At 53.0% G+C, this 26724-nt stretch overlaps 6 protein-coding genes across 6 annotated transcripts; 4 read left to right on the top strand and 2 right to left on the bottom strand.

The window, feature by feature from the left end:
* Window positions 1-822: 822 nt before the first annotated feature.
* PG994_011337 (Serine/threonine-protein kinase svkA) lies at window positions 823-2977 on the top strand (the record flags this gene model as incomplete). Its single annotated transcript, XM_066862746.1, has 3 exons — window positions 823-932; window positions 1013-1329; window positions 1404-2977. 3 exons carry the CDS (start codon window positions 823-825, stop codon window positions 2975-2977), a joined length of 2001 nt encoding a protein of 666 aa, XP_066711856.1.
* A 1726-nt stretch (window positions 2978-4703) lies between these two features.
* PG994_011336 (uncharacterized protein) lies at window positions 4704-6391 on the bottom strand (the record flags this gene model as incomplete). Its single annotated transcript, XM_066862745.1, has 5 exons — window positions 4704-4726; window positions 4782-5344; window positions 5419-5826; window positions 5902-6009; window positions 6201-6391. 5 exons carry the CDS (start codon window positions 6389-6391, stop codon window positions 4704-4706), a joined length of 1293 nt encoding a protein of 430 aa, XP_066711855.1.
* A 7547-nt stretch (window positions 6392-13938) lies between these two features.
* Window positions 13939-19614, top strand: PG994_011335 (proteasome-associated ECM29 like; the record flags this gene model as incomplete). The annotated part of the gene is made up of 6 exons (XM_066862744.1): window positions 13939-14106; window positions 14170-14216; window positions 14280-14960; window positions 15011-15035; window positions 15098-18228; window positions 18297-19614. Coding segments are annotated over 6 exons (5370 nt in total), but the record flags the coding sequence as incomplete, so codon positions are not given.
* An 816-nt stretch (window positions 19615-20430) lies between these two features.
* Window positions 20431-22152, top strand: PG994_011334 (uncharacterized protein; the record flags this gene model as incomplete). Its single annotated transcript, XM_066862743.1, is given in 3 exon segments — window positions 20431-20693; window positions 20705-20997; window positions 21062-22152. The coding sequence occupies 3 exon segments, from the start codon at window positions 20431-20433 to the stop codon at window positions 22150-22152; spliced, it is 1647 nt and encodes a 548-aa protein (XP_066711853.1).
* An 865-nt stretch (window positions 22153-23017) lies between these two features.
* On the top strand, window positions 23018-24038 carry PG994_011333 (uncharacterized protein; the record flags this gene model as incomplete). Its single annotated transcript, XM_066862742.1, has 2 exons — window positions 23018-23440; window positions 23517-24038. Coding segments are annotated over 2 exons (945 nt in total), but the record flags the coding sequence as incomplete, so codon positions are not given.
* A 315-nt stretch (window positions 24039-24353) lies between these two features.
* On the bottom strand, window positions 24354-25815 carry PG994_011332 (glycoside hydrolase family 16 protein; the record flags this gene model as incomplete). The annotated part of the gene is given in 6 exon segments (XM_066862741.1): window positions 24354-24466; window positions 24490-24519; window positions 24545-24787; window positions 24867-24954; window positions 25013-25288; window positions 25306-25815. The coding sequence occupies 6 exon segments, from the start codon at window positions 25813-25815 to the stop codon at window positions 24354-24356; spliced, it is 1260 nt and encodes a 419-aa protein (XP_066711851.1).
* Window positions 25816-26724: the final 909 nt, after the last annotated feature.

Genomic DNA, 26724 nt, shown 5'->3' with positions numbered 1-26724 from the left:
TCAATAGGTTAGGTTAGGGTAGGGTAGAGAGTTCAATGCGATCCCGATCCGATTTGATTGACCCAGTCCATCCGTGCAGTTGCCAATCCCACCAGGGAATCCCCCACTAGAACTGGAATCCCATGGGCCATTCGTTCACCCCGTGCTAGGCTGCGTGAAGCTATCAAGTATCAACGCGAGAGAGAGACGTTCGATTGGATTGGCCCTACTCGCCTCTGCCATAAACAATAAGCAGACAAGCAGATGCACCCATGCACGTACGCATGTCCCCGTCCACCGTCCACCGTCCACCGTCTACCATCCACCATCATCCGTCATCCGTCATTCGTCATTTACCCACCCACCGTTCATTCCTTTCGTTCGTTCCCTCATCTGGCCATTAAGGTAGTGAACCTGTCCGGCGCTTTTTCTTCTTTTTGGTTTTCGACCTGGCTTCTCCAAGGTCCTGTGCATTGCTCGCCCGGGGTGAGTGTGGCATGTCACTGGCCGTGAAGTAGTCCTCTTTCGCTCGGCTCCGGCGCATTGGCAAAACCTTCGTTCACTTGTTCATTCGGTTGTTCTATTGATATCCCCAGCTCCAGGTCAGGTCCAAGCGGTCAGCTCATCCGGTCCCCATCCCTACTTCGAAGCCAATACTTGTCCCTTCCCGCTCGTAGGGCACGCCGACGCCCCTCGACACAAGCCCTCTCCCACTCCTTTGCTTACCGACCAACACCGGCATATGCTGTGCGCATAGCCACCCACGGCCCAACCAGAGCCTGTACCACTGCCCACTTCACGACTGACGAGCACCTCTGACGACATCACGATTCAACATTGACCATGGCTGACCGCGACTATGACGACAACAGCAATGAGGCTTTGGACCCAGAGCTTCTGTATACCAAGGAGTATTGTATAGGAGGAGGCAGCTTCGGCAAAGTCTACAAAGGGTACGTACATTGCCTTCCGCACTGCTGCACCAAGCTCTCTTAGCTATGTATTCTGTACTAACGGCAAACCTGTGCGCCAGCGTGGAGAAACGAACCGGTCAGGCAGTCGCTATCAAGGTTATTGACATCGAGAGCGCCGAAGACGAGGTCGAGGATATCATACAGGAGATTGCCATTCTCTCCGAGTTGCAGTCCCCCTACGTCACAAAGTACTATGGCTCCTATGCCAAAGGCGCCGAGTTATGGATAGTCATGGAGTTCTGCTCCGGCGGCAGCTGTGCGGACCTGATGAAACCGGGCATGATTGGCGAGGACTATATTGCCATCATCATCCGTGAACTGCTGCTGGGACTGGAATACCTTCATGCCGACAAGAAGCTGCATCGCGACGTTAAGGGTGAGAGACATCCAACAACAATGGTGCCGCTTGGCCCGTCTTGGCCCTTGATGACTGACATGGTTCGTGTGTAGCCGCAAACGTTCTCCTTGGTCACAATGGCCAGGTAAAGCTGGCCGACTTTGGTGTGTCTGGCCAGCTGTCGGCAACCATGACTAAGAAGAATACCTTCGTGGGAACCCCGTTCTGGATGGCACCTGAAGTTATCAAACAGTCAGGTTACGATCACAAGGCGGACATCTGGTCTCTGGGCATCACCGCTCTCGAATTGGCCAACGGAGAGCCGCCCTATGCCGACATCCACCCCATGAAAGTGCTTTTCCTCATTCCCAAGAACCACCCACCCAGGCTGGAAGGCAACTTCACCAAAGCATTCAAAGACTTCGTCGAACTTTGCCTACAACGTGATCCCAAGGAAAGGCCTTCCGCCCGAGACTTGCTGAAGCATACCTTTATTCGACGGGCCAAGAAGACAACGTACTTGACGGAGCTTATCGAACGACACAGCAGATGGAGCGCCACACACAAATCCGAGGACGAGGAGGCAATGGAGGGCGGCGACGAGGTGCGCGAGAGAGAACCAGTCAACGAGGACATGTGGGACTTTGGTACTGTGCGTCTTGTCGGAGATCGAGGAGGCATCGTGACCAGGCCAGGCCTCAACCCTATGGACGATTCGGCCCGAAATGCTAGGGCGTCGAGGCCGCTGGAGGGTGATTACGGCGAGAGACCAAGGGGACAATCGCCTGTTAAGATGCAGGATTTCAATGGCTCGTCTGTTTCTAGCACCCTTAAGGCGGCCAATTCCCCCTCGACCGGCACGTCACGCCAGGTGTCTCCGCAGCGAAAGCCTGTACCTGGTTCTATTCCTTCATCCCCAACCAAGGTGCCGCTGCCGTCTTCTCCCCAGAAATACTACGGGGACCCCGATACGCCGCGGCCGCTTAACAAGCACACATCCACTGTGCCTACCATGAACTCGACAGATTATGACCACGCCCTACAAGAACAGCTACGATGGGATATGGGACATATGAACATCACCTCCCCTCCGTCCCAGCCCCAACTGACTTACCAACAGCCAAACCTGGCTCCGAGGCAATCCCAGACTCAGCTCTACACGCTGGGACAACCGTCACAGCGGGTACCTTCCAAGGTCGGGCCTCTGAGCCTTCCCGAGATCCCTCCTTTCCGGGGCCCTGCCTCGCAGTCTTCTTTACACAAGCCCGCAATGCAACAACCAATATTCCCGAGCCCTCAGGCATTCCCGTCCAAAGCCCAGCCCAAACAACTTCCTGCAGCCCCCGAGTCCTTCCCTACGCCGGCGCCACCAAACCCCAATGGCGAGCTGGACGCCTTGAACGACGTCATCTTCCCAGCACTCGAGGAGGCCTTAAAGCGGCGGCAGATTCGCTTGCAGCAGATCTACCGCAACGAGAGAGTCACACCTCAAAGGCAACGTGCCGAAGCGGCACACGACAAAATCAGAAAGCATGTGTACAAGCTCGCCAATGTCTGCAAGGAGATCGACCGGCTGGACAAGAGCGAGCCAGTTGGAATGGGCAAAGAAGTTGGCACATTCCTAGAAGGGCTCCTCGAGGAGATTCTTGTTCGGGTCGAACCCCTGGACGAAGAAGAGATGGCATGAAGACATCAGCCGCCAGCAGTCGGTCATCCGGGTATGGGGGAAAGGAGAAATCCATAAAGCATGGTGTACACAGATTCTTTTGTTGATGTAACGAGAAAAACGAAGTAAAGTAAAGGTGTTTGTTGGGAGAGGGTGGCTGCGTGATTCTTGCCGGCTGCCCGGTATCGATTTGCAGCTTGACGACGTCAATAGACGTGATGTATGGAGTGTACTATACCCCCCGATTTTCATCAATAGACATGGATGGCGCGGGACTCGTGTACGGTAGATGCGTTGTCCCCGGCCAAATCTGATTTCTTGCCTAATCCATATCTTGGCTTGGTCTTCTTGTCTTCTCGTTCCTTCTTCCTTTGCTTGACATAGCGCAACACAGTTTCGGCAGGATATGGGTTGAGAGCAACCTAGGTGTTCCCCTAGACTCTTGATCTCGCGCTCAAACCGGTGTAATTGTTTGGTGAGCAAGCGTAAAGGCTCCAGGGCATGAGTCTGCTGCTGTCATGACAGTCGGGATTTTGTGGAGAGCATAACTTGTCAACGTGAAGAAATATGGTAGATAATGAGGTATATCATTAATTGGCATGTCCTCCCTCCCCTGCAGATTTGGATGTTTTTAGAGATACGCATTTCATCACTCACTCTCCTTATATAAAGCGATGACAAGTGGGTTTTCATCATCGTGTCCTTCTACGAGGCTCGGGTTTCCGTTGACTCGATTCTTTTTTGTTTCTTTTTTTCTCCTTTTTCTTTTTGAACTCCAATGGCACCACCAGACGCCCCATGTCCCAAGCTCCCAAGCAAAGATCTTGTTCCAATCGCAACAAGAATTAGGTGGTAGTATTTGAAAGACGGTAGCTTTACCTACTGGTGGCATCCGAGTCACCCCCAAAGGCAAGGCCTGGATACGCCTTGCTTGGTTTACCCGGTTCTGTGGCTGGCAATACGGACAAGGAAAGGGGGTATAGGATTTTGACGTTGTCAAACTAGGTAGGTATGGAAATCTCCCAGGAGGCTCGACTTCGAGCATACAAATCATGTCGCCGGTGGCCCGGCCATATCAAAAGGCCAGCCCCATCATTCGTATACATCATGAAAGGACTCGAGCAACGATGTCCAAGTCGCCAACGGCCGCCTGTGCGTAAAATCAAGACAGGTCACAAATAGAAGGCAAGCAAGACAGAAGATGAAAAAGCATCTATTTTAATGCAACGCGAAACTCAAATGCTCAGAAACCACGCAAACCCGAAACAAAGGTCATCCCTCGTGAAGGAAAGCGCCAAGTCATCGCGTAAAGACGTTATGAGACGGGTCATTGGTCTCGTCATCTGAATATCGAATGTCGGAAATCTGCAAGTAGATCGCGCTCCGCCACCTGCGTGCCAGCAGCCTTACTGGCCAAAGGGTGCAGTAGTAGTCGACGGCACAGACTCATCGCGCTGACCGAGGATCAAGTGGCCAAGTTACATGGCCGACTTCAGTTATAGGTCCCAGTCCATCGACGATGTGAAAGCAGGAGCGGGATTCGGTCGGAAAGAGGTTGAAAGGAAATAGGTGAGGAAGCAATGGAATATGCGTCGAGTACGTCGAAACGTGTGTCGCCCAGAGGACGGTCAAGGAGTGAAGACGTTGTATGCGAAAGAAAGTGTAACTAGCCGAAACCAGAGAGCAGGACCCGAAGATGTACGCGCAGTAAAGCGACCAAAACGCCGGAACGCAGGACGCCTCAATGCTAAAATCGTATCAAGGCGTTTACTGTATACCAAGATTAGCCATCAATTTACTTGCCAGGGAACGATCCAACACGAACCTGAGGACCCAAGCCACCAGGGGAGGGCCTTGTCCATTGCTGCCAAAGCCAGGACCGCCAAAAGAACCGCCAGGTCCAGGGGGACCAGGAGGGCCAGGAGGCCAGTAGTGGGGAGGAGGGGAGCAGGGCGATACGGAGTACCTACGCCCGAGTTGTTCTGAGAACGGCCCCACGAGAGACGAACACGAGAGTTCCCGATAGGATAACCCTGCATCTGGTTGATGGCCATTTCGGCAGCATGGCGATGGACAAATTGGACGAAGCCGCATCCCTTTCCGGGGGGGATCTTGACGTAGGTGATTTCGCCAAAGCCCTGGAAGAAAGAGCGGAGTTCGTCCTCGGTGACATAGCCTGACAGGCCTCCCACGAAGACGGTGGTGTTATTGGGATCGGTAAATTGATTCATGGCCATAGGGTTGAAGCCACCACCGCCCTGCTGGAACCCGTAGTTTGGCTGTTGTTGGGCCATCCACTGATTATTCATACCACCCGGGGGCGGCATGCCACCCTGAGGAGGCATCATGGCCAGGTTGCCAAAGTTCTGGAATTGACCACCTTGGTGGCTTCTTGAATCGCGTCAGTCATACATTCCTCATTGTAGGTAGCAGGCAGGAAGGAGAATTGGGAGAAGGCTTACCTGTTCTTGGGAGTAGCAGGCGAAACGCGCATAGGTCTATTGCCGCAATACACACCCTGCATCTCGACTAGAGCGCGCTGTTGATCCTGCTCATCAGAGAATCGGACAAATCCGTAGCCGCGCGACTGGCCAGTCTGCTGGTCCGTCATGATCTTGGCGCTCTTGCACGAAGGGAAGCGGGCTTGGAACAGCGCAACCAAGACAAACTCGTTGACTTCGTGGCCGAGGTCACCAACAAAGATGGAGAACTCGGGGCTTCGTGTATCGCGACGGTCGACCAAGCCACCACCCGAGGCCCAGTTAAGACGGAAGACGCGGTCAGTGTTGGGAACCGGAGTACCGTTGAGCGCCAGTGCCTTCTGCGCAGCTTCGGGGTTGGAAAACTCGACGAAGCAGTATCCGGCGTTACTACCAGCGTGTCAATACAAGCACGGTGACAAGCAAGGTAGGTGCAGGGCCGAAGAATGGAGGTCAATAGCTTACCCAGAATGACGGTCGCGGATGATCTTCACCTGGACATTCTCGTTCATAGCAGAAGAATAAATCGAGCGAATGAAACTTTCATCCATCCATCCTGCTAGCTCGCCCATCCTGTATGTGCACAAGGTCGGTCAGTTACAATGTCGCATGGCATTCGATCAGGAAGGCACGGTGGGCCCGCGAGGATCAGAGCATTGCGACTACCCAATCGAGCCGAGCTCGAGTATTGGAGTGCAGCACGCAGAAACCGCAGCGACACACCAATATTGGAAGGAGCTGTTGCCATAATAGTGAAAACTTACCAGAGCGTTTGACGAGCAGCATCGGCCGAGGGGAAGCCTGTAGAACCATCACCGCCGGATTGACCGTTAGGATGGGCGATGGGCAGGCCGGAAGGAGGTAGACCGGGACCACCGCCCTGGGAACCGCCCTCGCCTTGAGAGCCGGATCCGTTGGAAGGAGCCTTGCCGTTGTAGGGATTGAAGTTATCCATCTTGGCCTGTGTCGAGTCGCTTGAGTTAGAACTTGAAGCCCGACGAGTGTCTTGCGACAAATGCGTATAAGCAGGAACAAAGCTTGTGCAGGAACGATCGACGAAAAGCTGCTGTGTAGCGAAGCAAGATAGAGGAAGGCAAAGGCTGGAGAAGCACTTGCGGAACAACTAATGCATCAGCCGCACAAGTCGAGGAACATGTGCACAGAAGGTTTGACTTGGTGGAGAGAGAGGCAAGTATTAGGGAAGGGAGCCGTGTATGTGAATATTTTGGCTGTGCTGGTATTGTGAAGTGGCATCGCGGGTCATCTAAAAGTAGATGAACCAAACGAATTTTTCCATTGTTTGGAAGGCAGCCCTCGCCGATGATCTCTCATTCAACACCCCTCATTCGGCGATTCCACTTCCTGTATATAAGGACCCGGCCATATACAGGCCCAAGAGCGACCCGTGAACTACCAGATAGAATAGACGCCTTCAGGTGTATCAAAGGGAGTGCGTGAAGGCAAGAAGCCAGACGGCCGATCAAAGATGGCAGGACCGAGGCAAGGACAATACTTTAAGGGGCAAACAAGGCAAACAGGGCAAAATAAGCACACTCACAAAAGCTACTGCTATCTCGAAAAGGGTAATATGTGATAATAGGTTGTGTGATAGCCTGTGGCAGCAAGTGGTTAGGCCCATACACCAAATCGATGGGGTGGTATGAACTGCTACCGCTTCTCGATAGGGCAAGGGCAACTCCTGAATTAAACAAGAGGGGACTGGAAGAGAGGACTTCGGAAAAGAAGCATCATTCGACAAGGTGTTGACTAGGCATCTGGCAGGCAGCACAGCTGGACAAGACGGCAGAGCGAGACTGCTTGTAGGGAGTTTTGGTGCTGGAAGTCTGGGTTCACAGTCGCCAGAGACCTAGCTCGACCTGTCCGACACATTTTGAAGGCCGGGTTGAGATGGACGCAACTTCGCCCATCGAATTTGCTATTTGTTGAAGTGGATAGGGTATATCAATGCATACAAAGGAGATATTGTGCTCAGGTTGGGGATTGCGTAGGCGTAACGGGCCAGGATTGCAGGACTACTGAGTCCCAGGGGTGCATCTGGGCGGCCCGACTGGGAGATAACCAGACATGTCCCCGGTGAGTGTATGAAAAAAAAAACGCACGGCACCTTACACCTGAATCAGGGGCACTTACTAAAGAGGCTCACACAAATGTGCAGATGACAGCAGGTTAAGATTCGTGAGATAGGTAGAAGCTACAGTGAACGGCATGTTAGCGAACTGAATCGTTCGAGGAGAGGAACCAAAGCTCGAGGCAAATGATAGCAACCCTAATGTTCATGTCTGCTCGTCCCACCTGATGGCCGCTAACGGCAACTTGGTCATGATTAGGGGGATCGGGGATCCACTGAGCAGAAAGTAGACTGAGCCGTAGACATGGATGGTGGTAGCACAATGCCAGCAAGCCATACTCGGGGCAGTCCAGCCATGCAAAGAGGATTCCTCCTCGTTTCACCACACAGATGCAAACAACAACGGTCGTCATAAAATACAAAATGAATACAGTGCAGACTCAAAGACAAGGGACATGAGGCTGAAAGCACACATGATATGGTCGTTCGGGGAACGGCAGAGCGTGGCAGCAGCCCACTAGAGTTAAGGAGCTGTAGATCGACTTACCAACTGATATCCAGATGTGCTTATACCAGCAACGAACGCCGACGCCGCCGAATTTTCCTGCCTGAATGCGGATTGAAATGCAAACGTCGATAACCGAGACCTTGGTCCAAATTTTTCCGATTCGCCAACTAAAGATTTGAAGAGACGCTTGATCAAGAGAGACGAATGAAGTGAACGTCAAGTCGTGATACGATCTAAAGGATAAGAGTTTCGGAATTCCTAACCTGTGTGCGCCTATGGTTAATATGCAGCTGAGAGAAATAGTGAGCAACTTCCATTGGGGTAGTAGCGATCAAGCCCGGCTAGTCGTAAGAACCTGGTTAGACAAGGATGCTGGCGTCTTCGCATCAGAGCAAGGACGTTGAAAGAGAACCCGTCCGACCAGCTTTCCATTTCAGGGGTCCAAGCCATTCGTACACGATATAAGGCATTGGATGGACGTGCTCTGAGACTGCGCAAATCGTGTCCAGTATTGGAGCTCACAGGGACTTGTCGAGGTCCAGTGAGAAGAATTTAAATTGAAAGAGAATGCTGAACAGCATAACGAGTAGTTGGCAGTGATCTGAACGAATATGCCGTGCCAGGTCCGATGCGTCCTTGACAGAGGCTGTACTTTGAAGATGTCTCCCTTGCCAGACGGCAGCCGCACCGTACCTCATTGTGAGATGCATCATACATTCCCGGAGTAGCCCATGGGGCATGCGCACATTTGCGCAAATAACCCCATGCTTGGAACCGGAAATCGCAGGAGCCATATTGAGAAGCTCAGCCCCTCCACCAACTTGTCTGTGGCCAGCTCCTACGGACGGATAGGCAGGCTGTAGAGTCTCAAGTAAACAGAAGAGTCTCTTCGAGAAATGGTGGTTTCCGCATGCCACAAACCCAATTGAAATACCCATAGCAAACATAAGCCCAGACAAGACAATTTGCGATGATCATGCTGGCATAGCGTCGAGCGGAAGAAGTAGTTCGGTTCGATCGAGCGAGAGAAGAGACCTTCGAGAGTTGCACCACACACATTGCCCAGTAGACCTCACATGTGCCCCGCGGCCCAAGATCCCCGAGCCGTTGAGGACTGAACAGCACCCCGCTGATTTGGTTGGCAGTACGACCCATAGATCAAAGGTCAAATCCGGGCCCGCGTCGTAATGAGCAGCACAAGAACGTCGAGGGCAGAGCGGACACCAGGCCGGCAGGCTAGCAGAAGCTTGATCGCTACTTACCCCAGCATGAAGGAAGGAAGGAAAGCCGGGTACTTACTTTTGTGCACCAAATGACGCCTTTTTTGGTCATGCAGACGGGAGAAAGCAGTAGAGATCACAAGCGCCGTGGAAACGAACACCCGCAAGACCGAGAAATACCGGGAGGGACTGAAGAATAATGTCGAGGGATCGAGTCGTCGTGTCGCACGTCGTCAAGATACCGGGATAAAATTTCGCGGTGCGATCTGAAGTAGAACTAGAACCGGCGTGGTACTCAGCAATGTGAAAAGGCCGCAACGGAGGGAAAAGTTTTGCGCGACGATGCGGAAGTTGACGAGAGGTCGGCGGCTTTACCGGAAACGGGCCGCGCACGCGCACACAGCAGGAAACGAACCAGCACCAAAAGGAAGCTTCTTGCAAAACGCACACAACGAATACAAGTAGCGAGCCAAACAGGCAGCGGTTTCGCAAGCGGCAGAGGGTGTGAAACGAAGCTGGCGGGGGGAATTAGGGTTAGAGGAGGGAGAAGAGGAAAAAGAAGAGAGAAGAGAGAAGGAGAGACCGAAACTGTGTGGAAGAGATAGAGACCGGAAAGCAGCAAGAAACAAAAGCAGACAACGATGGTGCCGGTTTGGTTTGCGTGTGAGTGGGAAAAGGATGGTGGAATGAATGGGGAATGGGTGGAGGAGACGACTCTTGACTTTGCGGCTTTGGCAGGCCTGGTGGAGGACCGCAAAAACTCTGTGAGCCGCTAGTCGCTTAGCACAAGCCCGTCTCTCTGCTTGTCGACCATTAGCAGTACATGCTTTTACCACCTCAGTACAGTTCAGTACCTACCTACAGTACCTACCGTACCCGACTACAGTACCCTACCAACCTACCCAGTTCGCTACGGGCGATAGGCTCGCTACCCACATGCCTACAGTCCGGTCTAGGTTACAAGGTTATACACTTTTGCTTAGATCGGGTATTGGACAAGGTCATGGATACAAGCTCAACTGTGCCGTGAGGAGAAGAACCTGTCTGTCACAGTGGTGCTGGTGCTGTGATTCCTGGGCACCTATAGAGACGCCGAGACCAATGTTCTCTGTATCGTCCCGCAGCCGTGTAAAATAATGTGTTTCAGGGTTGCAAATTACTGTCTTGTGTTCTCATGCAAGATGCAAGCAAGATACGGGTGGTCGACGCGACTCAAGTACTGAACCTTAAATGCACGAGTTGGTTGGTGGCCGAAGATGCAGGTGCAAATATTGATGGGACAGATAGATCAAATGCAGTTGATCGATCTGTCCGGTCTCTTCCCTTAGGTCGCAGCAAACTCACATGTATCTCCTTACTCGCCCCCATGCGCGCATTCATTAGTAGGTAGGTTCAACGCAGATAGAACATAGAGGTACCGGCAGCAGACACGCAATCACTGAGTTGGCTACGTTTTCCCCAAGGTATAGAGTTGTATGTATACCAGACAGATTCGCGAAATCCCGAACTAACGACTAAGATGTGGTCGCCTTGTAGGGGCTAGCTAGCCCATAGCTGTTGAGGAGCCGCGGGGGCGTGACCTAAAATGACGTACGTCTCGTTTGGTGTTAGTATTCCGAGTGCACAGTGATGGCCAGGCCCTCGCCAGCCGTTTGCCCCAGCGCACATCAATCATTCCATGCGTTTTCTGCATCGGGTCCGAGGAAGCAATGAGCAGGGAAATCCCCCTGAGAGGAGCTCAAATGGTTGTTTACAACATAGCGGGCAAACGCCTGAAAGTAGGGCAAGCAGGAAAGACTTGGTTGGATGCAATTGACCTTGAAGGCTTGTGCGTCGATCCGGAATCAAATATTCATCGAACTAACAGTTGCATGGTTTATGCACTAGAGCACGTCCCCTAGATGTTGCTGCCCTATCAAATTGTTTTGGAACTACGTCAGTCAAGTCCAAGTATCGCGACTGGAGATTGCGATGGACGATACCACGGCTCACATTGTGCGTGCAACAGATTGACTATTCACCGGGGAGAATCAGATGGGCAACGGGCATAGTTCTTGGGTGCCAACATTGGAAACATATATACATATATATATCGATATATTTCGATCGTGGTCTTTGGATGCCAGACTTCAGCCGTAGAACCTCCCCTCCCTTGGGAGCTGCGAAAGGATGGTAGCGGTGGAGAAGGGCTGGCGGCCAGTTTAACCTGGTGCCCACCCCCTCATCAATGATGTGCATATTGTCGAGAGCTACGCGGGCTCGTAAGGAAGACTGCAGAATCAATTGCCCGGTGCGTACATGGACAGTTTTGATCCCAGAGCCGATCTTATTATTTTTTTTGGTCATCTTTCGCTGCAAACACAAACGACGGGTGCCAAGTAGTTGATTATAGGAGTGGTTCACGAGCTGTTTGTTTGCCGACTTTTCCTGTTGCGCGATGTTTTCTTTGCTTCCTCTCGTCTCTTCCTGAAACGCGTCCTGGTCTACATTCGTGTACACATCGGGTGCTACCAGTGATTAGCTCCTTATCACGTCCACTAAATGAGATGCCCAAAGTTCAAACACGTATGTAGTCTTCAAGGTGCTAAGATTCCATGGCACTCATGATATGTACATGTATGTATGCAGCTTGGCGAGGTTAGGTCTACTACTGCTAAGCGGTTGTTTGAGAGATATTACAAAGCTTTACTTACATATATATAACATACTCGGCTTGTTTGCTCCGCACTCGTATTCTGCCTGCATCACCGTCCGCGTGCGGCAATGCCCATTCAATAGAGGCTGATACGCAGGTACTATTAGACACATAGGCGTTGCTTTTACAAAGGTTGTCTTCATAGCTCTACTGTTGATCGTCAAGTGTATGTAGCGTTCATTGCGACTGGGACGGAAGTTGCCGCATATCGAGATTTTCCCCCCTGCTAGGGTTAATAACCAGGTATTTCCCACGTGTTAAAAAAAGCGACAGTCCCGAAGATCCAGGGAACGAAATCTGGGAACCGCATCTTCAAATCAGAATGGAGAGCAGCCCCGGAATTTCGATGATCTGCAAGTATCCTTGTTTGAAAGTCTTGACCCCTCCACCTCCAGCCGAACATTACCAGACCTATGCCCTGATTATCACGGTAATCAAAACGGTTACATTTATCTCATGAGATGCTGGGAAATATTGCTGCTACTATAGATCCCGCAATATTTGGAATCTACAATCACCACCCTCAGGAGCCTAAGAAGCCATGCATTCATCAATTGACTTTAGACATTGGACGATACGATGCGTACGGAGAATAGTCGTGGGACCTGTGTAGCTTCGATCTGATCCTATATCGTGATGAAGGCCCCCCCAAGTTGAAGTCAAGGGGTGTGTTTCCGTCAGTCGCGTCACAGCTAGCGAACCAAAACTCTACTCAGCCTTTGAGGACCAGTTACGCATGCAGGCAGCCACTCGGTCAAAAATGGCACTAGGTTGTCATACGAAGAACTGCTCCCATTCCCCGGCGCCAGCCGACGACGGCTTAAGCCTTTGCAGTAATGAAAACAGCCAAACGAGTGAGTTAAGATGTTTGGTACCCGTTGGGTTACCCCCTTGAAATGCCTCGCAGAGCATTGGGCCAAAGGCGCGCAATGTGGCTTGTTGTGCTGCTGCACAAATTGGCCGCCTGTATAGCATGATGCTTGCCTTGACAGCGCGTCCGTTTTAATTACAGGCGACTTGGACCGGTCGCATGTGGCCCCCATCGTGAACGGCACCTCCGGTCATCCAACAGATCCAACCGCGATTGTGTAACTTGAAAGCTTGGAAACTCCTGATAAGCTTCAAACTGGGACGAGCTCCGCCGCCATCTGGTTAGGTACTATTGCCAGGTTCGCAATGGAGCGACCCGTTTCTCTCGGCCCAAGACATGTAGTCTGAACGAGTCACTTGCTACAAAACGGACCCTCTTGCGCCCGGGCATGACCATGTGAATCAGCGAAATCATCCGCAGAGTGATATAAAACTTTATATTTGGAGCAACCGGGAGGTTTGTGGTAATTAATGCTTGTAAATATATCAGGACCAGGGAGGTAAATGTTGGTTTGTATGGAGTATGGGCATCGGATTATCTGGTTCGCAATTTCAATACTATCTTGACTTAAAGTTGCCGCAATGGAGAACCGATTCACTACATAAGTACGTCTACTCCAAATGCATGGAGAAGGGTAGAGATGCATGCATCTTGCGCTATAGATAACAGGGAGTACATGTTAGTCGGACGAACGACCCGTAGGAGGACGGCCGTTTTAATTGCAATCAAGAAATCGAGGTAGTCGTAGATGATGCGTGTTCAACATTGAACATTGGGTACGATTGAATCTGAGGTTCCTGTTAGTGAGAGGGGAGCTCAACCAAAAATTGGCACCCGCCACTTGTGGCTGAACGTCCACGTGTGGTCAGTTGCCTGCCTGTTGGGCTGAGTTGACGCACTTCATTGCCGTCTATTAGCTGGGAGATCTTCCAACGAGAGTAGGCCAAAGACTGTTGAAGAGAACCTACTACTAAACTTCTCTCCTTCATCCTCTGCTACTGCTACTACCATTCCTGAACGACTACTGATGGTCTGACTCAAGTTTCTCTTCCTGGGCCATTCAAAAATGAGTTATTGATAGTAGTAGCCTTGTCACATTCGCAAAACTCCCTTACCAAGGTAGTAATGGCAGCGACAGAGGCCGCGGGCCTCAAGACCGTTTCCACGATTCGTTATCGAATTGCAAACGTGTCTACTGACGAGGTCAAGCTCAGCGAGGCCTTGGAGACCCAACTTGTTCCACTCCTTGAACACGCAAGCAGTCAGCACAAATCCGTTCGCGATGCAGTATGAGACGCTCCTACCTCCCTGTATTCATCCAGACGGAGAAGCCACTGACAATTTCTCCAGGCCTTCCAAGCATATATCAGTGTGACCAAGCTCATTCAACCACCTTCGTAAGCAACCCCTCTCTATCAGGCTCGATATTGTGGATTCTGACATGCAATCGATCTGGCTAGGGTGGTCCTACCAGTTGCCGCCCTCATAAGACAATACAAAACCACCAGGTCTCCGGTAGTGAAGCAGCTGGATCTGGGTCTTGTGAAGAAAGGTCTTGCTCGATTGGATCAGTCGAAACGTCGGTCACTGCTACCCGTCGTGACTGCTTCCATCTCGAACGAACCCAACCAAGCCAGCTCGGCCGGTATCTTCATTGTCCTCCTGCGGCTATTGCTGGAGATTCAGGTCCCGCCCAGGGGAAGCAAGGAAGATATTACACTCCGTGACAATATTGGGCTGGCTTCTGTCTCAGATGCACAGTATGTTTCGCGGTGGCTAGGGAAGTTATTCCTGTTGAGGCAGGACATGGCTACAGCTTCCAACGGCGCCGAGCTTGACCGGGTGCTGGCGTCTTCGCCCACAGGTTTGAAGTCGGATGAGGTCAATTTCCTGAGAGCCAGCGATCCCAAGACGTGGGACCACAAGGAGCCTGGAAGCCTAAGCCTTCCGGAATGCAGGCTGAAAGCCATCGGCCTTCTTGCGAGTGGCGCTTTCACGGATGAAGAACGATTCTTGCCAGCCTTTTGTGCAGCCGGGTTGACAGATTCCCGAGTAACCTCAATTGCTGAAGATTTGCTTAAACGAACCACAGTAAATTTGGAGGAACCCGGCGTCGTTCAAAGCCTGTTTGATTTGCATAGGTAGGTCGTCAAAGCCAGCATGTTGTTGCAATTACTGTTGTCTCTCGCAGCTTTCCGCAGCTCTTTCCACCGGGAGTATTTGCTGACAGCCACTGAACAGCGAGCTACCGGCGTCTCACCGGATACAAATCCTCCAGATACTCTCGAAATCAGCGGCTGCTTGTCGTATGGGGAACCAGGTGGTGCAGTTGGTAAAGGATGACTTTGCGCTCACAACAGGTGAGGCAGCTCCCGTTGGAGGCCTAGAGTCTCTTCGGCTACACAAAGCCCTTCTCGGGTTCCTGGCTTGGATGGCTAGAAATAGCTCAGGGGCGACTATAGACGCGGGCCCCAGCCTTGTTCTGTTGCTCAAAGACTACATTTTGCAGCAGGGTTGGCCCAACGCTGCATCTGCTGACAACCAATCCAGAGCACTGGACGAGCAAAGGCTTCGCGCAACCGCGTATGAGACGATCGGCACTCTTGCAAGAGCGAGCCAGTTTGGGCATAAGGCCAAGGACTCGCTTTTGAAATGGCTGTTCGATTCCCTTGTATCTGACTCGACCTCGGACATTATAGTCTATATCGAAAGTGCGTTGTCCAGCATGATGAGTTTGTTCAGAAGTAATTATGAAGATGATCACCACGATCTTGAGATCTTGCTCGTCGACTACATGACCCTGCCAGAGCGCCAAGGATTGCGAACTGCGAAACATGTTGCGGCCCGCTTTGCCAACAACTGTTTACCGTACAACAATATCAAGGCGCGATGGGTCGACCTAATCGCTCTGGGTGGTGGCTCATCCGAACGGCGCGATATACTGGAAGAAGGCCAGAAAGGGTTGGATCCGTGGTGGTCGACCAAGTTGCGTCCTGACGAAGCATTGGTCCTTCCGGACTGGACAAAACTAATCGACTGGTTCTTCGACTTGACGTCTATAGACGCGTCGGATGACCAGATGAACATTGACCAAAGATCTGCATATCCCCTTTTCGCCGATGAAAGGCTACGTGCATTTCCCGCTGCTATCAGATATACAACGCAGATGGTCAAACTCGCGGCATTGGGAGAAAATGCGATCGAAATGGACTGGGAGCCACAACTTGAGAGACGACTTCAGAATGAACTTCCAACTCGTACTACACTCAGGAATTATATTGCCAATGGCAGCCACAAATACCTTGTCCGCCTGCTAAATGCGGCCCTGGATGGCATTCGGGATCACCCAGACGTTGGGGAGGAGGATTGTATTCGCTCCTTCACCGAGATTATTTCATTCGCGCCGGTTGATGGGATCATCAAAGAACTCGCGCCACGTGTCGGCGAACTTCTATCATTACTGAAGTCCAGCAATCAAAGAGTCAGGAAGCTAGCAGCGGAAGCTTTTGGAATCATTGCGCCGTGGAATGAGGGCACTGCAGCATATCTCTCGCAACTGAGGGATGCGGTGGGATCGACCGAAGAGCCTCCGGCCGCACTGAGTGGTCCCTTTCAAGGCTCGCTAGTCTTCCTTGGCAGCTACATGTACCATGCGGCACTCTATGGGAGGCTTTCTGGCGAAGTTGTATCGCAGCATACTGAGGATCTGAGGCGCATTTTCATGTCCGCCATGGAATATTCAGATGGCCAAGTCCAAACTGCATCCATTGAGGTGATTGGTCGCTTATGGACTGTCAACCTAGCATTTCCAGTCGGCGGTAATGACTTCGAAGAAGTGATCAGTTATTTCGAGCGACTTGGGAAGTCTCACAACGAAGAAGCAATCACCGCTTTGGGGAGGCTCGCAGTTCCTTCGGCAGCTGGTTCTGACGCAGTGGATTCCATCCTAGACGCGCTGTTCGGCTTATCTGACATAAAGAGGACCGAGGTGCATTTTGCTATCGGTGAGGCCATCGCGGCCGCCATCTTTCGCTGGAACTCGGAGGCCATATTGCTAGGACTAGACATTGAGAGTCCAGATCCGGCCAGTAATGAAGTCACAGAGTCTCTCGGCAGACGACAAGCACGTATCTCTGAGATCGTAGATAAGTTGATTTCTGGCTGCAAAGCGACCAAGCCATCCTTGCTCAAAGCAAGTGGAATCTGGCTTTTCTGCCTGATTCAGTATGGCTCTCACCTCGAAGAGATCCAAAAGCGGCTCAGGGAATGCCAAGTTGCCTTTACAAGGCTTCTATCAGCACGAGATGAGTTAGTTCAAGAGACCGCCTCGAGGGGCCTGGCCCTGGTCTATGAAAAGGGCGATCCTTCCCTCCGCAGTGACTTGGTCAAGGACCTTGTCGCAACATTCACTGGCACCAAAACTCAGCTCAAGGTCGATGACGACACGGAGCTGTTCGATGTGGGAGCGCTGCCTACTGGCGAAGGAAAATCCGTCACCTCCTACAAGGACATCATCAATCTCGCGAACGAAGTGGGCGACCAGAGTCTCATCTACAAGTTCATGGCCTTGGCCACTAATGCTGCTACTTGGACTGCCCGCTCAGCATTCGGCAGATTTGGACTAAGCACCATTTTATCGGACGCTGAACTTGACCCTAAGATACTTCCTAAGCTATACCGCTACCGTTTTGATCCGAACTCCAATGTGAGGCGCTCGATGGATGACATTTGGAAGGCCGTTGTCAAGGACCCAACCACTGCACTTGATGTTCATTTTTACCCCATCATGGACGATCTGCTGAAAAGCATCCTTGACGGCAGGGAATGGCGCGTGAGGGAAGCCAGTTGCGCAGCTATCGCGGACCTCATTTACGGCCAGCCGTTCCAGCGATATGAGAAGTACTACACCAACGTTTGGAGGGTGGCATTACGAGTACTCGACGACCAGAAAAGATCGGTCCGGGACGCGGCCTTGAAATTGTGTATGGGGCTCTCGAAGACTCTCGTCACGCAATTGCAAGAGAACAATGCCACATCCTCGGCCAAGGCCATGGTTTCCCAGGTCCTCCCCTTTCTACTGTCTGAGAAGGGTATTGAGAACTCTGTGAAAGAAGTCCAGTACATGGCTATCATGACCGTCTTGGACGTGGTGAAGAACGGCGGAGATACACTTAAGCCATTCATTCCGACAATCGTCATCCATTGCTTGGGTCTTTTGGGCACAATCGAGCCCGAGGCCATCAACTATCATTACCAACGTGTTGGAGAGCAGGATCGGGAGGAGCTTGACAAACTTAGAAGTACTGCCGCCACACGTTCTCCCCTCTTCGAATGCATCCTCAACTGCCTCCGCTTCGCCGATGAAGAGGTCATGAAGCAACTGGTACCCCAGCTTGCCCAGACGATCAAGTCGGCAATTGGACTGCAGACAAAGGTGGGCTGTGCCGATTTCTCAGCACGCTTTCACTCCGGCGCAGCATTCTCTTGCCACCTTATAACGCGATGCTGCTGAAAGCCATGGAAAGCCACATTTTGGAAAGCAATCACGAGGTCAGCAAGGCCTACGCACGAAGCTCGGCATACTTGCTGCGCACCGCCCGGGCCGAGACGCGCGAGCACTTCGCTATCAAACTATCAGATATCTATTTTGCATCTCAGAACGATAGCCGCCGGCAGAAGGTTGCAGATACGGTTCTGGCTATCGCCAAGATATCACAGGACGTTTTCAGCGACCTCGAGACTCGGCTACTACCGCTGGCCTACGTGGCCAAGCATGACACGGACGAATATGTTTCGGAAGAATTTGAAGCGGTATGGGCTCAGCACGCTGGCGGTGATCACACGGTGATGCGCTTTGCCGAGGAAATCGTGCAGTTTGTCTCGATGGGTCTCGGCACATCGCAGTGGGCACTCCAGCACGGCGCGGCGCTGACCATGGCGTCTCTGGTAACGGCCATCAGTAACGTTGTAGGTAAAGATGGACAATTCTCCACGTCCGTCCTCCACAAGATATGGCCGGTACTCGATAAGTCCTTGGCTCTCAAGACTTTCCCAGGCAAGGAAAGACTGGTCAAGTCCTTCCCGAAATTCGTCCGCCACAGCAAAACCATATGGAGCTCCGACGCCGGGATGGCAGCACAAACGAAGAAAATTGCCCTTCGTGAAGCGAAACGGAACAATGAGACATACCGACCGCATGCCCTGAGAGCTCTGGCTGTTTTCGCAGCAGAGCGCGAAGATCTGGACATGTACAGTGAGGTGCTCGTCGTAGCTGCAGCCCATCTTGGGCCGGAAGAAGGGGCCAAGCGAGATTTGACGGAAGTGGGGCGCACGACCGTGGCGGCGGCATTGAGGGTTGTCATGTCAGCCTACAACCGCCCCCGTCTGGTGTCGAATCCCAGAGAAGTCCTGGAGATGGTCGTATCGGAAGTCGAGAAGACTAAGCTAGCACGTTCTGTTGCAAAGGATACCTTCTTCGCATGCGCGACGGAGCTTTTCAAAGCGGCGCTGGCATCCGAAGCACCCAGTAGCTCTGACTCGGGAGCCTTAGCAATGAGGTGGGTTGCGGTGCTCACGATAGATGAGAAGGATGCCATGCTCGAGAATCAAAGAAGCGGGCGGGCCAAGGCGCTTGAGGCTCTGGGTAAAGGCTGGAGCAAGGGCATCTTTGGGCCGAGCAACGAACAGGGCAGTGTGCGGGAGGAAGCACAACAAAGGATCGGATCGATGGTGGAATCCGAGCGGTCTCTGGACTTGCAGAGACTCCTGAAGCTTGCTACTGTAGCATTTTCCTAGATGCTACGGCATGATTATTTTCTCGGCGCCATGTTGTTGTTGTTTTTGAAAGCGGCGGTAGCGTTCGTTAATGCCCGTATATACCATATATTTAGCCTGCCCTGCCCTGATCGGTGATGACCACGAGCGCATTATGAAGGTTCCAAGCACGTATGTAAGGATTTCCGTATACGCAACAAATCGCGATCCAGTTCAAAGCAAATAAGCTGTTGCAGGTGTGCGTGTGCGTCGTATATGTCATGTCAAGTCCGCGACAGGCAGGTGGAGGGGTAAGGTTATATACTTCAAATGACATGAAGCAATTACATAATTCAAGCTCGCGCGGCGGCGGCCACTATTGCAACGGAAACCTTCCATTGTCTGCCACGCGCTCACACCTGGCTGGCAGGTAGGCAGGTTAGGTACGTAAGTATGTAGATACCTAAAGAAGTAACTAATATTCAGATCAGATGAGTGGTTTGATCCAATCATCATTCCCATACGATTGAATTGATTGAATTGATTGATTCTCCGTTTGCTACCTCCAGCCGCTGCAAAATTCCATCCCACCATCCACCACCACATCACATCCCACCTGCCGCCTCCCACCTTTTGCACCGCCCGTACGTACACCTACATCCAACCTCACCTCACTTACCACATCCAGCTCTGTTCAGGTGCCCCACCGCTGGAAAGCACAGCATTCGTACATACTGCATCGTACTTAACACTGTCGCAAGCGCCAACTCGCATTCAAAGTCCCGCCCTGGAGTTTCCCCTCCATCACACCTCTCCACCGCGACGTTCCCCCAGCCAGGCATCCCGAGAGATCCCAACATGGACGAAGACGTGGCACAGTTCCAGGCCATCACCGGCACCGACAGCGAACAGGTCGCGCGCGGCTATCTGGAGATCTCGGGCAACGACCCCATGCAAGCCATCCAGCTTTTCTTCGAGAACCCAGAACTCGCCTCGAGCTTCACCACACAAGCAAACAACGCTTCCTCTTCACATCCGCCCTCGACCGCGCCACCCCGCGCATCCTCGGCCGTCAAGACAACCATGGCGTCATACATATCGACTCGGACGACGACGACGATGTCGAGATGAGCCAACCACCCGACCATCGCAACCACGTCACCATTCCAGACAACGAAGATGACCACGAGAATATAGCAGCCCTGGCCCGGCAAGCCCAGGAGGACGAAGACGCCGCAATGGCCAGACGTTTACAGGATGACATGTACTCGCAAGACCCGGCTTCTGCCGACGGCGTCAGGGCTCCCATGGCCCGAACCACCGAGACACTCGTCGCACCGGACCCTTCCTGGAGCCTGGACGATGACGATAGAGAGTCCGCCGTGCTAGAACAGCTTCGCCGCAGGCAACAGTCTCGAAACAACAGTAAGAAGACCAACTCAAGCCATAATCACCACCCCGCAAGAACCTACTAACCCACCTGTGATAGGGCCCGCCCATAATCCATTTAGCCAGTCAGTTTGGGAGGAGCCGAACGCGACGAGCGCCGGTGTACCCCCCGTGCCCATGGGATCTCGTCCTGGCGACCCCGCCCCACCGACCTCGCGAACCCAGCGACTCGCTGATCTCTTCCGCCCTCCCTACGACATCATCTCGCGATACTCGTGGGACGAGGCTAGGGAGATGGGCAAAGATGAGAAGAAATGGATCATGGTCAACGTGCAAGACATGAGCGACTTCAACTGCCAGGCACTGAATAGGGACCATTGGAAAGACGAGAACATTGCATCGTTACTCAAGGAGCATTTCATCTTCCTGCAGTACGAGAAGGGCAGCGCCGAGTCGCAAACCTATGTATCCTTCTACTTTAATGCAGGCCACGAAGATCCCAGCAGTTACCCTTACGTCTCCATAATCGATCCGCGGACTGGCGAGCAGGTCAAGACATGGTCAGGTCTTCCATTTCCGCCTGCTGGCGAGTTCTATAACGACCTTGTCGAGTTTCTGGATCGGTACAGTTTAGCTGCAAACAGCAAGAACCCCGTTAGCGTGTCCAAGCCCAAGTCCAAGCCCGTCGACGTGGACCGCATGACCGAGGAAGAGATGCTGCAGATGGCAATGCAGAACAGCCTCGACTCGAGCGGCTCGTCGTCGAGAGCAGGCATCCAAGACCCCGATCAGCTCACGAAATCCCAGCTGGCAGGCGGAAAAGGTGAGGAGACAGAGGCAGATGAAACATCGGCGGCAGCAGCGGCAGTACCGCCGCCGTCGGATTCGCTTTTTCAACAGATCTCCTCGACTGCACCACATGCCGAGCCCGAACCGAACCCTGCCACAGTTACACGCATCCAGTTCAGACATCCTGCCGGCCGTGTCATCCGGCGTTTCGCCGTAGCAGACCCGGTCCGTCGCATCTACGAGTGGTTGAAAGCAGAGCCACTCGAGGGGAAGGAGGGTGTGCCGTTTGAGCTCAAAGCTCAGCCCGGCGGAGATCTCGTTGAGAAGCTGGACCTGACCATCGAGGAAGCTGGCCTGAAACAGGGCACCGTAATGATTGAGTTCATCGAAGATGATCCCTAGGGCTGACTTGGTATATCACGGAAGGCGAGGCTGCATTGGGGCATGTATCTACACGGGGGTCGACTACTAGGGTCGCCGCCCTTAGTCATTTGGCGTCAGAGCGAGAAAAGACTATTGCATGCAAGTTGGGATGGCATGGGATTCATGATAGACGGACTACACGCATCTTGATGCGGCTGATGCTAAGAAACGACTGCAACAAACAAATAGAACAGTTTGCGGCTCACTCAGGCAATGGACCGGCGAATAGAGAAGTTCAATGTAAACGACCCACTGGCAGGTGGCGACGGGCTCTTCGTGATTCGTTTTGGTGGCCGTAGGGGGAGCTGGGGGAGCCGGGGGAGCTACTCCTGGTGGATCATTCGCCGTCGACATCATGACAGGGGCCGGGGCTCAATCGGGCTGCATTCTCTCATGTTTACAGCTTAATAGTGTTCATGACAGCAGTCGTCGGCATTCCTGACAAGGTGGCGGTGGTGGCAAGGTTCCCCAAGGTTTACATAGACCAATCAGCCGTCGTGCTCGGTCTCGAAAACACCTTCCCCCTGAAAGTCTCAGACCAGCAGAGTACCCAACCCGCACATCCCATGATACTCCGAGAGGCGGCATTACGCAATGCTGCCGCCCTCGAATCAGTTGCCGGTGCACATGCCTACTGCGTCTGCTGCTATGGATGATTTATATATGCATTGTGCGCGGCGTTCAAGCTGTCGCAATACTCACCATTAGGTACAATCAGATCCGATCAACCAGAGAGTTGCCGGACATGACGGACACCATGCGATACAGGTTATTGTGGGCGCTCTCTCTAGGTATGCCGCACTTTTCTCCCGATTGGCGACCATCTTTCTAATCTCAGTTCGGCATGCCAGCAGCGGCCGGGGCCCAGGCTCAGTTTGGGGACTCGGGATTTAATCCTCCGTGGCTTGGAGGCGGCTCTGGCTCTGGGTCCGGCGACGGCAGTGGGAGTAGTGGGAGTGGAAGCGGAAGCTCGGGATTCGGGCAAGGTGGTGATGGTGGCAATGGTTTGGGTTCCTTCCAGAACGGCGCCGGCTTCGATGTTGACCAGGCCATGTCCATCCGCCAAACCCACGGCATCTTGGCTGCCATCGCCTTTGTGGGATTGTTCCAAATCGGGGCCGTTCTGATGAGAGTCATTCCTGGACGCTTTACCTGGATTATTCATGGCGTCTTCCAGATCCTGGCTTACGGCCTCTATATTGCTGCTGCCGCGCTGGGAATCCGGCTGGTCCGGCTTGTGCGCATCCCGCCCAACGGGGCGAGCATGGTACGCTGGCGATGGTTCCCAGTGCTTTGTTGAGTGAGATTGGTGTTATGGTAGCTAACGAATGGTGCACATGCAGCTCTCTTCGGCCCAAACGAATGTCCACCCTATCATCGGCTTGGTGGTGCTGGGGTCCTTGTTCTTTCAACCTCTGCTTGGCTGGCTGCATCATATCAAATTGAAGAAGACTGGCCGACGGACTGCCTGGTCTCACCTGCATCTGTGGGTCGGCAGAAGCGCCATCATTCTGGGCATCATCAACGGCGGCTTCGGCCTGGAACTTGCCAACGCGTCCGACTCGGCCATCACGGCATACTCGGTGGTCGCGGTGGTCGTGTGCCTGCTGTGGCTCCTCTCGGCCCTCGTCTTTGAATACAGACGTTGGCGGGGCCCTCGCGAGGCCGCCTCCGAGCATGCCTTTCCGCCGCCCCCCGTCTACGATGTGCCGCCTCCGTACACCCATGGCACTGCTACCCAGAACGACCCGAATCATCCTGGGCCCGTTCACCGGGCTAATGACATCGAGATGGGTCCCGTCAAACAAGCGCGGAGGAATTCGGTTGTATCCATCTCTTCCGTCGGCTCGGGCAGATTGGCTCACCCGTAAGTTAAGAACCAAAATACGCCTACAGTCAAATTGTTGCCCAAGACGGCGTGTCATTTAACATTCTGTGTTGGCGTGAAGAGTCACTTGTAGATGGGAACTTGATATTTAATTACTGTACCTTATTGGAGCACTCTCATTCTCCCCAGCTACCATTCTGGCTGACCGCTCCAGGATATTATATGACATGACAATGATCTTCCAAAATTCTCTTCTCGTGGTGTTAGAATCCAAGCGGGGCCGTATACCTCAACTCGGCGCTCTTGTAGTAATATCTCTTCTCGTGGTCTAGCGAACTGGTGATAGATACTGTCAGAGACATTGCGAATAATAGTCGTTCTGGAAACGACAAGTTGTCCCGGCTGCACAATTGGTACATCCTTTCCAAGTCTTTCCGGCACATTGCCCGTACTTGGCAGACGTACCTGGATCCCAGATTAGCACGTACTTGCGTCATCATGGTAGACTCGGACAGGATCTAAAGGTAAGCAAGGTTCTCTTACATCCATTCCCACCTCCAGGGTTTCCTGGATTGCCGGGATTTCCTGGAATTCCCGGGTTTGTGATCAAAACAGGTGTTCCCACGACAGAGGTATGATCTATACTACAGACACTCTTGCACGAGGTGGATGGCTGGCCCGGAAACGGCCAACCAGGATACGGTTGGCCTGGTGGAAGCTGGATAGTATTGTTGTATACAATCTCTATCCACTGGACCTGTAGATACGCCTCGGTGAAGAGGCTCACTAGAGTATACACGTGGTCAACAGGCGCATGACGATGTGAAATCCATCTGGCTGGGCGGCACGGGGCGGGAATACTCACTATTGCCGCTCCAGCTGCCGCCATTACTCCACGAGTTGAATATGACCTGGCTGCCGTCTCGGGGCACTTGGAAGGATATAGTCGACAACTACGGGAAAGGAGGGAGGATATAAGCCTTGTTCGCGTAAGGGGAGGGGGCTTCGTACTAGTTTACCGTTGACGAACCAGTTGCTCGCTTTGGGGGTCCAGTCCATTCGGTGAACCTGCCAGCTCCCCCAGTCGACATGACGCGGGTCGGATATGTTCTGCGTCGCTCCGGGCACATCCCCGTCGTCGTTCCATGAAGGCTGGTTGGTGTACTGGATCGAGTACTGGGGATCGGTGGTTCGGACCTCGAGATCGGCTTCCTGGACCTTGGACATGTCCTGGGCGGGGGGGGGTAGGTGAACATGGCGGTGATGGCGCCCGGGGAGCCCTTGGTTCTTGCTTTCATGCGGACGCTGAGATAGCGGAAGTCCAGCACCACCGACTCAAACTCGGCGGCGGACTGGAAGTTCTTGTGGCGGACGGTTCGCATGGTCAGGTAGGTCTGGGAGGAGGGGCGGGCGTCGGTGTTCCTCTCAAGGTAGATGTTGCCGGGCGAGTTCACCATGAGAACGGTGGCGTCGGAGATGGTCGTGTTGGTCTGGTTGCCTTGCGGCAGGGTGTCGCTGTTGTTCCACGTCTGAATGTCCCACCAGCTCGTCCAGTTGGAGGACGAGAAGTAGTCGCTGGACACATTGACACCTGCGCTCAAAGCAGGATCGTCGACGGGCTTGGGTACGTGGACGTACTGCGGGAGGCTGCGGAAGTCGAAGAACTTGTGGTGGCTAAGAAACTGGGTCGCTGTCTCGTTGGTTTGGTAGCAGGCGCAGTTGGAGTCGGAAGTCAGAGGATAGTTGGCCCGTTGGCACAAGACGACGACGAGATACGCAGCCAGGATGGCAAGCGGCCGGCGGCAGGGTGACATGGCAGGATCTTCCTATGGGCACGGGCTATGGTCCAGGGCATCCAACAGTGTCGATCTTTTCTTTCTATGTCTCCTGGGACATCCAAGTCACACACCATCTCCTGGGCAGGCCAGCACTGATATCTTGGGCATCCTGCTGCTACTGCCGTCACGGTAGGCCATGTTGCATACTTTTTCACCTTTGTAAATAGCCCTGCACTTTGGAGATTTGCCTAAGCCAATGTGCCACAGCACGAGATGGAACCATCAGTAATTACTACCAGTGATGGCTTCCCAACGGAAGATGGGCGGCAGAGGATGGCGGAACGAGGGCGTAGCATCGCCTTTCTACCGAAGAAGCCTTAGAACGCCAGAAGCCCAGCATGCTACGTTGTCGTCGTGTGCCGCCGTGGCCAAGTCTGGGCCCGGACAAGCTTTTTGGAGCCCTGCAACGGGTCGAATCAGGGTCGCATGCATGGCTCCTTTTGCCGGACACGAGTCTCCGTGCCCGGATAAAGTGAACGCACCATTCCCCGGCCATGTCATGGACAGCCCACTGATCGGCAAATCGTTAGCATCGCCTCATGCAGGGCTTCACTCGTCCATATAGCATCGATACCGACCTCAGTCACGCCTTCCTTGCCTTGACATCCGAGCGGCTTGGGTAGATAGGGGAAAGAGGGAGGGAGCATGGCTCGGCAACGCGGGCAGTCAGCAGCTGTGTCATCGCTGGTTTTTTATACGTATTCAAACATCCGCATTGAGAGGCGACGCCGCTGGAGATAGCAAAAGGTATACACAGCGTGACTGCGGAGTATCAAGGCTAAGTAGCTATATCTATATCTCTATATATATTGTAAACCTACCTAGGTTGAACAACAACTGGCAGGCACAAAAAGGGCTTTCTTGGGCGTGTGTGCGCGTACCTGG

This window comes from Apiospora phragmitis (genome assembly GCF_038363925.1).
Source record: "Apiospora phragmitis strain CBS 135458 chromosome Unknown utg000010l:1.0-9815664.0:1.0-9183399.0, whole genome shotgun sequence".
NCBI classification, from domain to species: Eukaryota; Fungi; Ascomycota; class Sordariomycetes; order Amphisphaeriales; family Apiosporaceae; genus Apiospora; species Apiospora phragmitis.
Note: the sequence above shows the minus strand (reverse complement) of the source record. Positions and strands in the feature narration are given on the sequence as shown.